This window comes from Ciona robusta, chromosome 1 (genome assembly GCF_009617815.1).
Source record: "Ciona robusta chromosome 1, ASM961781v2".
NCBI lineage: Eukaryota > Metazoa > Chordata > Ascidiacea > Phlebobranchia > Cionidae > Ciona > Ciona robusta.
This window is the reverse complement of record NC_143235.1, coordinates 9,996,429-10,008,105: the sequence shown is the minus strand read 5'-3', so window position 1 is coordinate 10,008,105 and position 11,677 is coordinate 9,996,429. Positions and strand designations below refer to the sequence as shown.

Sequence of the window (11,677 nt, the reverse complement as noted above, 5' to 3'; positions counted from 1 at the left end):
TTTAACACAAAAGCTAACATGGTTACTAAAAAAGGAACATGGTTACACTATTGTTGCGTACAAAACATTTAATAGTATCTGTTACAAACAGAAGGAAAACAATACAATTGAATGACCAAATATTTTCAGTAACCTGTGTATACTGATGCTATTACATTGCCAGGTTTGGCTAAGATGGCAGTGTACATATTGAGTGCGCTGTTAAATGCGATGTATTGTGAACAAATTGATTTTACACACCAGTCTGCAGAATATGAAAGATGCAGAGGCCATTTTGTTTAAAACGTGTTGATTATCTACAGCATAACTTGTTCTTGTCAGAAACTGTCATTACCTGCAGACTAGTGCATGTTGTCATTTTGAGTTACAATTCCAGTAGTATAACTCCAATATTGCATTTCGTTCAATTAAACATTGATATTCATTTTTTTATTCATTTAATTTGTTTACCCATTCAATTGTCAGTTTTGTCACCATCAAGTTCTTGTGGACCGTCCGCATCAACAACCTCATCTTCCGATTTATCAACTTCTTTCATTTCCACATCTTCACTTTCCTGCTCATTTGAGTTATCCAAACTGTTTTCAAGAGCTTCTTTTGCTTTTTTACGTTTCTCTGTAGCGGACTTCTTATTCTTTTGCTCCGTTTTATAAGTTTCCAAATAGTCTTTGAGCAGAGGTACAAATTCTTCAAACTCCATGTCTTCCAATGCGGCAATTACGTCTGTGTCCTTTAAGGTTTTGCGTTTTTGTTGCAGAGCAAAATTGTTTGCGCAGGACGTGCAGTACAAAACAAAAACACTTGCCGCTTTAGATATCGCAGATCTGGACTCTTTGGAAATAATAACTCCGTCTGGCAAAGCTTCTTTAATAATCCGACCAATAACAGAGTTAGGAAGATTTAAATCCTCCGGTTTTTCAGCCATTTTAACGTTTAGAAATAATAATAGTCACGTAATAAGCTTAACAACAGAACAGTTAATATAATACCCCAAACAAACAAATGCAGTGCTAATGTTCACAAAATAACACAACCTGCAAAAATCTGTTGTTAAATTTCCGCACGTGCCCGCCAAATATAGATATCGTATTAACACGTTTCCGGAAAGCCCCTGAAACGCAACACTTTAAAAAATTCTTTTTTTTACTTTAAGTCAACCAACCACAAGTGTTCATAAAAATATATATTTTAATACGAAATTTCAAAAATGCAATACAGATTTTAATAAATTGCTACACTACAGTGCTTTGTATGTTCCACCATGTATTAAAACAGCTCATGATTTTGTTCCATGATAAGGTGTGTGCTTCAATGCTTCCAAGAAAAACTTCTCATCTTCCAAGTAGTTCTGATCCTACTCAATTTATGTAAAATAGGATTATTTTCCAATGTAAATCAAATATAGTATTATATGTTACTAGTTATTTAAAAAAAACTTACAAACTGGAATTTACAACCCATAAAAAACACTTACTTAAAATCACTTTAAATGCATCAACATTAAGATTATAAATACCATACCTGCATAGCTGTGTGACTCCATAAGACTGTTGCAGGATTAGAAGCCAATGGAATCGGTGCTGTGTTTACTGGAACTGAAGACACTAAATCAGCCCGACTTAGTTTGGTTGGAGTAAGATCGTATACAATGTTATTAGGTGGAGGAGTAGACTTGGGGTGAGCGTGGTGGTTTTGAATTATATCGAGCTTTTCTTCAGCAATCAGTTTTCTTTCCTGCAGTACATAATTATCATTATTAATTTTAATTTTGAAAAACCACAATGCAGCTATTAGGATGTTATTGAGCAGTATGGCACGATACACATCGAGTTGCCAAGTCTTAGTCTTGTGGATAATTGTATGTTTTTTTGTTTTGTGTGTTGTTTCAACTTAGACGACCTATAAGTGATCACTGGGTTGGAACAAATACACCTAAACGTTTTGTTCATACACTAAACAAAAGTAATTGCAGAATTCCATATATAAAACCACTAAAGGTTATGAATTAAGCAAAAAAAACATAGTTAACTTACCTCAGCCAGTAGTTGGCGCTGGCGAGCAAGGTCCTCAGATTGCACATGAAGTTCATTCATGCGCGACTCATGCTCACGCTCGACGCGCTTCACTTCTGTCAGTGCTTGATCACTTTCATTGATGCGTTTTGCATTTTTCTAGTAAAATGTAGAAAAGAAAAATGATAATTAATAAAGTGCGTATAACAACGTGCTGTTACTAGTCAATTGTACAAAACAGTAATCAATGCAAATCAGTGACATGCCTATGTGAAAGTATATCAACACATGTTCAGTTTATTTTACCTCTTCATTTTCCCTTAAATCTTTTTCTCTCAATACAAGAGCCTCCCTTCTTTCTTCCAAACTTTTCTCATTGGACTTCAAAGTTGCCATTCTTCTCTCATATTCTTCCTTCTGTAGTTGCAACTTTGTTTCCAAAGCTACCATCCTCTCAGAACGCTCTGCAAGATTCGAACGATTTCGAGCCAAAGATTCCATTGCTGATCTCGCCTCTCTGTCCCGCTGAGCAGCAAGAGCAACCTCCGCCTCTCTTGCTTCCTCTGCACTCCTGGATGCCAATCTTATCTCTTCTTCACGTCGCAACCAGCGTTCTCGATCCTCCTTGGCTTCTCGTTGCAAATTCCGTTGCAGGTCAACTGCTTCATTCTTTTATCAATTAACATAAAAACATAATTTGAAATTAAATATTTTACAATTTAAGACTATCATATATTTCGCAAATACTAGGTATATTAGTAACTTACACAATTTGTTACGAGCCATAAATTTTATAACTTGAAGTTTTTAAATTGGCGGCCACCATTTTGCATGATAAATCATTTGGATGATATTCTCCTAATACTGCACTAAATTTAAAAACAATTATGTATCCTTTATATCAATTAGATATGCTAAGAAATCACAAAATTAAAAAAATAATTTAATTTGTAGTACAATGCTATAAAAATAAACACTCCCAAACAAACAAATCTTCTACCTGAGATTTTCGTGCTTGTTCTCTTTCCATCTGTACTTGTTGCATGAGATGTTTCTTCTCAAGTTCAAGGGAAGCTTGTGCAGATTGCAACCGACTTTGCTCTGACTGACAGTAATAAAACTGGTTTTATTGACAAACACAGTGGTTGCAAATCAGAAATTGTTTGCCATACACTTCCAGCATCGTGGGATGTGGTATTGAGCCTGCCTCTAACCCATAGATAATGTGTTTAAGCCTCGTCGCTGCTATCATTGTGGGCGTATGTGTCCTTGGTCAAGACACTTAATTGAAATTGATTTAACGCAGTTAACTGCAATTGATTTAACGAGGTGTATGAACACCCGTGTTATAACGACTGTCATTTTCCTGCTAGGCAAGGATAAAGTAAGTAGCATTCATTTATTCATTCACATTTACTTTAAAAAATACCAAGCGGTACAAGAACTTGGTAAGAAACGATTAATGGTACATGAAAAAAACATGAAATATAAACCTGCATTCTGTACTGCTGTTCTTCAAAACGTCTATTCATCTCAGATATTGTTCCTTCCAATCTGATTAAGAACAATGTTAGGTTACAAAAAACAAATTCGGGCACTAACTTAAAATTTGTTAAAAGTTACAAACCTAGACACTGTTTGTTGAAGATTTTTTTGTGTTTCTTCATTTTGTCGTTGCATTTGTTGAAGCTGGTTCTGTATAACTACAAAAGAATGTAACTTTTATATTTTGGAGTGATAAGGGAAAGACAGTCACCACAACAGTAGTATTCTGTTTCATACACCTCTTGTCCGCTTATGAATTAACACATTTTACTTTGAGAATGAATATTTTAAAAGATTTAAATTTTTTTTTGTTAATGTATGGCTATCAATTTGAACAACTTCTAGCTGACACATGCACCAATGGCACAAAAATAGCAATGTCACCTCGAACCGTAACCATTGGGATAGAGAGCTAACCACTGTGCCCTAGCGCCAGTTGAGTTTTCAAAAAATGTTATTCAGGGTTTTTATTAAAGAGAATTCAAGGGTCAAAAAAGAAGTTAAAAAAAGAAGGTAAAAAATCATATTCAAGGAGAGAGATTCATAAGAGTACATACATGGCCAAACCCTGCATTACCTGATGATAGATGTTTGTTGGCTGAAGACATATCCTCAGATTGCTGAGTCATGGAATGAAATGCTGACTCATATTTTGCGGTAAGTTTCTGCAGTTGTTGTGTTGATTCATTCACTTTATCCATCATGGAGTCCATGTTTCTATATAAGGAGTAAGATACACTCAAAATTTGGAAAATAATTAATTGGTTCTTTCATTTTTCAAGCTAGTAAAAAAAATGTTACTAAAAAAAGTACATAAAGATTGGATAGCATAAATCTAACTGGTGAAACATTCGGTGCGCCGCTCACCTGTGAGAAATAGTAAAATAATAAATAATAAACTACAAGCTCTAAAACTTGGGCTATATTAAATATAAACCAAACTCAACTTGTTTTATTGAATCACCACTCCATAAAATCACTCATATATTATCAAATTCTGGTTATTGAAGGAAATAGTAATTAAAAAATCTTAATTCATTACAATTATTGCTATATTATTACCTAACATAAACAGTGGAAGATTTTAAAGCTTCAATTTCATCCCCATGACACCTTTTTACTCTCGCCACTTGTTGATCATGATCAAGTCTCATGTCTTCCAGTGCTTGCAAGTGTAGCTCACGCAACCTTGTAATAAGAATGAATGTATTTAAATTATTCACCCCTATGAGCAACAACAGTTGCTATAACACAAGTGTTTTGTTCCATACAACCCATGTTGCTTATGAGTACCTTTGGGAGTGATTAGTGTTTTTTTAATGAATAACAAGTCTGACATTTTAAACAACACATAAGAGAACATTAGGCTGTAGCAACCCAGATTCCATAGGTTAAAGGTAGATATGTTAACCAGTGTACCAAGGTGTCAACAATAAATAGGTGTTATAATTGCATAACAATTTTGACCATCAAACTTATATTTGAAAAAAAAACTACAGACTTACCTTTTAATCTCCTCTTGCTCCACTAGGTCATGTCCAGCAGCTTCTACCGCATGCTCACGTACCTGCTTACGAACGGCGTCCAACCTCGCAGCATACGACTCACGAATACTTTCTGATTCTCGTTCTGCGCGTGTTCGCACATCACCTAATGACCGCTGTAGGATCTACAAACGAAACATTAAAAATTTAATGCTGAACCTATTATACGGTTATTTTTGTACACATTTTAAAAATGTGCTTTTAATATATTTGTTATGGACACGCCTCCATGCACATGCACGACAGAAAGGCGTACTTGCATGCGTTAGTCACATGATTTGTGGAATGTGCCGAAATCAGCGTGGTTCATTATTGTGTCGCTATGTTCTGTTGTAATCAAGTGCCATACATCAATGTGCTGGTTTTAGTTTTCATTTTACTATTTTGCATCTCAATACAAACCCCAAAACACAGCAATATTGGATATTTCTAATGCATCTAATTTGTATTTAAATGTGACAAAAACTGTACATGCTAATGAACAACATACCCAAAGACACAATAAACCAGGGTTTCTTAAACTGTGTGGTGTGCCTCATAAACAATAATTTGCGAAAAGTTTTGGCATGGGTTGTTTAAATTGTAAAGTATTAGTTTTAAAAATCTGGTGCCAATGAACGGAACCAAAGAATCCAAGTGTGTCAAAAATCTAAAGTTTAAAAAACTCGCCCCCACCTCAACCCTTCCATCATAAGCTTGCTTAGCAAGATCAAGATCAGCTTGGTGACCAAGTTGGACTTGATGTAAGAGACCTCGCGCATGCTCCAATTGATTCTCCAAGTTCTGAACCCGCACTTCAACTTCTAACGATTGAGATCTGGTTGCTGGGGTAAGCTCTTGCATCACATCTGGTGAAAAAAGAAAAAATGTAACCAATTTCATCTCCATAGATTTAAGACTAAAATTGTTCTTCTATATAAAAACTGCAGTCAAGCTTCTTTTTATCAGTTTTGCAAACATTCCCAAAATGTATTTTTATTTTTTTTCTCACTTGGAACCCAGGGTTTGCTCTTCGCTTGTGGAGTTGGTTGTTTTGGAGGAAGAGATCTTTGTGACGAAGATAAAAGATCTTCATCCCTGCTTCTACGAGATGCACGTGCCACTCGTGGTTTAACAGGATCACCCAAGAAGATGTTGGATGAAGGAGGAGGATCATAAATTGGTTCACTGTGGAGGTTGCTGCTGCAATAATATATTAGATAAATAATATCAATGAATGCTTGTAGCCTTTTTATCCCTGCACGTCATGGTAACTTTATAATATTGTTTAAATATATAACTCTGTAAAATTTTTTCTTCAAGCCTGACAAATTAAACAACCCATAAATAATCACTGGGCACTCGGTTAAAGCAATTACGATTAAAGGAACGGGCATGGGACTGGAAATTGAAATGTGGTGACAGCATCAAACTTGTTACCTTCTGGTTACAAATGACCACTATATCCACTGTAACCACCAATCAACCAGGAAATTATTTAATAAATATAAGATTAATTATGATTATTGATGCTTACACAGGTGGTGGTTGTGTAAAGACAGGAGCAATTTCTAGTTGGTTTATATCACCAGAGATGGAACTTTTGGCTTGAAAGGGTGGTGTTCCTACTTCCTATAGAATTAAACATTTTCAGTTGTGCATTGGAATAAGATTGGAAGTCATACCTTTGTAGGGGCTGGTGGTGGAGCAGTTAAAGTTGATTTCTTAGTTTCAAGGACGGATGAACTAGACGGTCTGTGTAAATACATTGCTGTATTAGTTAATACATGTTATCTGGATATAATGTAACATGAAATTGAATACCACCAGTGTCACAACCAGGAAAAAATAAGAAGGATTTTTTTAAAGGGGGCACGACACCCAAAACCCCACTGAAACAACCATACTTAATTGAAGTTATCTAAACATAATTCAACCTTCTCGGTTGTACTTCCACTTCTCCAAGATCAATCTCTTTCCCAAGTCCAAGAAACTCTGATGATTTTGGTCGACCAGATAGGTCAGATGCGGAAATGGGATCACTGGATAGCATCATGCTGCGAGATCTGTTAGTACTACTCTCTGGATAAAATACAGAACTGCTATTGATGACTTTAATGTACTGTTTTGAAATCTTACCCTTACCAGGATTATAGAATTTCTGTATGATATTTTAAACAATTAATATATTTATTCTATAACTTATATAAGCCTAAATCTACTTTTGATGATTTTGGGAATTGATATTCTAAAATCTGCGTAAAAATTATATTATGAATGATATGTAGATATTTTAAACAGATAAATATTTTAACAGATTTTGAATATTACCTTTTTTTAAAGGACTTTTAGAATGAGCATCAATATCGCTGTTCAAAAAATCAAGAAAACTTCCTGAATCCAATTCTGGCTTCCTGTTGGAAGAAAAAATATAAAATATGAAACAATTTTTTGGGAAGAAATCTAGAAAATACAGCTTCTTTTCAAGTCAACATAAACACAAACATACTTTGTTTCTTTTGATCTTCGTCCTTTACCAGATGACGTAGAAGGCATGTAACCTCCGAAAGGTAAATCATCAGGTTCAGTTGCAGCTGGTTTGGCTGGTTGTTTCACAGAAGAATTCTCTAAACCAACAGCATAATATAAGCAATAATTTATACATATATTACAAATGAATTAAAATATAAAAAGTACTAAGAAATTTTTGCACCTTTGATGAAATTCCCATCCTTATCAAAACGTAAATTTCTTTGCTTTTCCTTTGATTTTGGAGCCTCTGCTTCTGAACGAAAGCCCAACAAATCATCAAGTGCTGAGCGCGACGTGCTTCTTTCTCTAAAAAAAAGGCATTTTAAATAACCTAAGCCTAAATGCCTTCGATTAAAATATGTCTTAAACTAACTTTGACTTTGGTTTTTCATCATCCAGACCAAGTGCATCCAATATATCATCATCATTATCATCGAAGAGTTTTTCCTCTTTCACCTGTTTGTCAACCTTTGGAGGTTCTGGGTGAAAAACAAATCTGACAGATAAGTATCCAAAGCAAAGATTGGTGCCAAACTTATTTCAATACAGGGGAGGCAGGGATAGTTACTTAAGTATGACATATATTCCTAAGAAAAATTCAAGCATTTTGGGTATAATGTTTACTAATTGATACAGTGAAAACTTCCTAGGTTTGGCGCCTGTAAAAGCATAGATTGGCGTTCCTTAACCTTTTATGGTTTATTGGTTTCTTACTCATAAAGAAACCCTGAACACCTGTCCCTGAACAAACCCTGAACTGAACAAACTTGTACCTGAACAAACCCTGAACTGAACAAACCTGTCCCTGAACAAACCCTGAACAACAGGTGACCTGTGGTCCCCTTACCCCTACACAATAACTTATAACAATCTAGATTTGTTTAAACATGTAAATACAAATCACTTTTATTACCGGGGCCACTGTGGACAGAAACTGAGAAAATCAGAAAAAAAAACATTTTATTAGTTTATTAAAACTTATTTATAATAAACTGAAAACATAAATATACACATTAACACATACCTGAAATTTTTGATGTTTTCTTGCTCACAAGTGTCTTTGGTTCCTCTCTATCAAATATAAAGTCATCATCATCATCTGGAAGAAGATCACCAAGTGGATCATCCGGATCAAACCCAAAATCTAAAAAATAAAAGAGAAAAGAATAATGGAAAGTAAACAAGCAAAAGGGTAACTTTAGTTTGACTTTAAAGGAACTAATTACTAGTAGTTAAAACACTAACCACTGCTTCTTTAAAAGTCCTTGCTTACAAAAATGAATAACCATAAAATTTGGTTGCTACATATACATCAGTGACATTTTTATCTAAGTTTATCAGTGTCCTGAATTTGGGTGTTGACTGTTGTGTATGAAGTTCAGTACAATTACACAGAACCAGTGTCGCGGAAATCTGGTTCCCCAGAAATCTGGTTTCCATCGGCTACTGCGCATGCGCAGACAGGATGCATTTTTATCAGAATTCTATAAATCTGGTTCCCAACGAAGATTACTTGAATACATTTATACATGTTTTTAGATAGCTTATTCCATTTAATGTATAAATGTAGGTCTGTCGCCCTTTTTTGTTGTTGATGACGTGATAACGGCAGTATAGTCACTGGCCATACGACATAATGCCGTGGTTCCCAACACGTGGGGCGCGACCCAAAGTTGGGTCGCCTGATAATTTTTTTGGGTCGTTTGGTTTTGTCAGTTTGTCATAGTTGCGTTTAAATTAAATGTAACTTGCCTTGATTATTTAGCCTGCAGGTGCTTGAACACTGTTTGGATATTTGCTTTTTAAGTAAAGTATACAAATGTTTGCAAAAAATGCTTTGTACGCGCGTAAAGCAACGCCAAAACTCACCGATAGCCAGCGAGCACAGCTATAGCTCATTAGTGATTTGATAAACATATTATTTTCTGGAAAAGTTAATGCTTTTGCAGTGCTGCTTGTTAGGAGTTAGTGGTTGGGAGTTAGGGGTTAAGAGTTAGGGCTGGATTAAGCAGGGCTTTAACTAACATAAAATACTGCGAAAACAGGATTATAACTTACTGTAACGTACGTAATATATCACTATTGTGACGTAACATACCGCTAATGTGACGTATTAAAGCATTAACCTTACACAGGTCAGGCAAATTACGGTGACGAAGCATGTTTTCGCGCATTTTTAAAGTTAATTTTAGACACGAACACCCGATTTTTTTTGCAAAAATAATTAAACCGTGGGTATCAGTAAGGTCTATAAGACATTTAGAAACCAAAATTGTCACTGACCACCAGCTAAAGGATTACCCGTTTGCAATGCAATCTTGTATGGCTTTTAAAATTTTACGACAATATGCTTGGGTCGCAAGATTTTACCGAACTGAATTTATTTTTAAAATGGGTCGCCTTAAAAACGAGTTGGGAACCACTGACATAATGTATAGTTTAAGTTAAAATACAGCCTATATTTTTGTTAAGAAAATAAATTTTTAAAAAGAAAGGTATAAAATATGTCGCATCTAACAACTGCTAATTTTAGTCGTATCTATGGTTAAACAATTTTAAGTAGCCAATGGGAACCAGTTTTCTAGGAGAACCAGATTTCTGCTACACCAGCACCATACATGTGATGTTTATTATTCTCTTAAGGATGAAAATTAGTCCAAAGTAATAGTAAGCACTATTTTAAGAGATATTGGTATACCCATTAACTATATATGTTTACTCGTATACTTTTTGATCTCAAAATGATTCTTACATCTTAGTATAACCCGCTGTTATTTTTTTAGCTGGGGCAATTGTGTCTAAAAGTAACTTAAAAAGCTTAGAGACATTTTGAGACCAAAAATGTTATGAGTCGCCATCTATAGGACATGTAGTTTATTTTATAACTTACCATCTTTTCCCAGTTCAGTGCTGTTGTGAAAACTCACTTTCTTTTTTTTCTCTAAAGTGGGTTGTTTCAAACTACTTTTCACACTAGGGACCTGGGAATAATATAAACAGTGAATGGTGAATGAGTGTATTTACCTGTGGTGAGACATTGACAGTTCTTATATACCAAGGGTGTTCTGTCAAGCTCTGATTCATACACCTTGTGTCTGCTTACTTTGTATACAACTTCGTGGGTGATTGTTTTTTGTTTTTTTTTGTCTTATTGTATGGCTGAAAATTTAGACAACCCATTACTGACCACTGAGTTAGTGCAATTGCCGTTAAGTGTCTTTATCAAGAAAACATATGCCCACAAAGTTTAGCAGCAAAGAAATTACAGTATCTCACTTGCGAAACACAGTCAGGATCAATTACACACAGCAAAAGCTATATAAAATTGACGTTTAAAGCAAAATTTATTTCAAACATCAATATTTTTTACCTTTTCTGGTTTCTTGGCAGTTTTTGCTTTACTTCCAGAAAACAAATCTGCGTCCAAGTCATCAATGTTCTGTAGATACATACAAACAGCACTGGTAAATAGTAATAGAGGCTTATTAATATTTATAAGGTTACCTTGAGTGAATCAATCAACGCTTGAGGATCAACATCAGACATCTCCGAGGATTGATCACTTTCATCCATTATATAATGTTTCACAGTAATCAAGTAACCGTAAACTTTATAAGTTACACTATTCTAGTGCAATACGTGACACCTTGGAATCGTATAGTTTTTAGCAGACCCCGTTTAATTGATACAAAGGCTCACAGTGCTAAAGTTTGTTAATAATTGATGTTTTAGGAACCGTCCGTGGCATAGTGGTTAGTGCGCCTGCCTGTAACCCAGAGGTAATGGGTTCAAGTCTCGACGTTGCTACCATTGTGGGCGTATGTGTCCTTGGGCAAGACATTTAAAGACAATTGCTCCAACCCAGTGGTCACTAATGGGTTGTCCAATTTATCAGCCCATACATAAAAAAAAATCCTAAAAAAATTAACATAACTTGGTACATGGTAACTCGTAAGCTGGCACGAGGTGCTAAATCCGTGTGATAACGACTGTCGTTTTCCGGCAACGCGAAGATAAAGCAACATTCATTACTTTCAATTCAAACTTTCCGCAAACCGATCACTA

At 35.1% G+C, this 11,677-nt stretch overlaps 2 protein-coding genes across 3 annotated transcripts; both read right to left on the bottom strand.

Moving 5' to 3' along the window:
• Positions 1-26: 26 nt before the first annotated feature.
• Positions 27-1,075, bottom strand: LOC149742956 (DNA polymerase epsilon subunit 3-like). Its single transcript, XM_089889162.1, has one exon. It carries the CDS (start codon positions 923-925, stop codon positions 455-457), a length of 471 nt encoding a protein of 156 aa, XP_089745288.1. The 5' UTR covers positions 926-1,075; the 3' UTR covers positions 27-454.
• Positions 1,076-1,170: 95 nt separating this feature from the next.
• Positions 1,171-11,665, bottom strand: LOC149742955 (fas-binding factor 1 homolog). 2 transcript variants are annotated; one of them, XM_089889090.1, is made up of 23 exons: positions 11,117-11,665; positions 10,983-11,051; positions 10,503-10,593; positions 8,637-8,756; positions 7,986-8,091; positions 7,794-7,918; positions 7,590-7,707; positions 7,412-7,494; positions 7,018-7,162; positions 6,766-6,835; positions 6,618-6,712; positions 6,093-6,280; positions 5,777-5,949; positions 5,063-5,226; positions 4,620-4,745; positions 4,135-4,274; positions 3,640-3,715; positions 3,506-3,566; positions 3,013-3,117; positions 2,319-2,681; positions 2,034-2,171; positions 1,522-1,734; positions 1,171-1,354 (listed from the first exon to the last, which is right to left on the bottom strand). In XM_089889090.1, exons 1-23 carry the CDS (start codon positions 11,183-11,185, stop codon positions 1,277-1,279), a joined length of 2,916 nt encoding a protein of 971 aa, XP_089745216.1. In that variant the 5' UTR covers positions 11,186-11,665; the 3' UTR covers positions 1,171-1,276. The 2 variants fall into 2 exon arrangements, with proteins under 2 accessions (XP_089745216.1, XP_089745208.1); XM_089889082.1 differs by having other exon boundaries at positions 6,093-6,283; positions 11,117-11,663.
• Between the last annotated feature and the right edge of the window lie 12 nt (positions 11,666-11,677).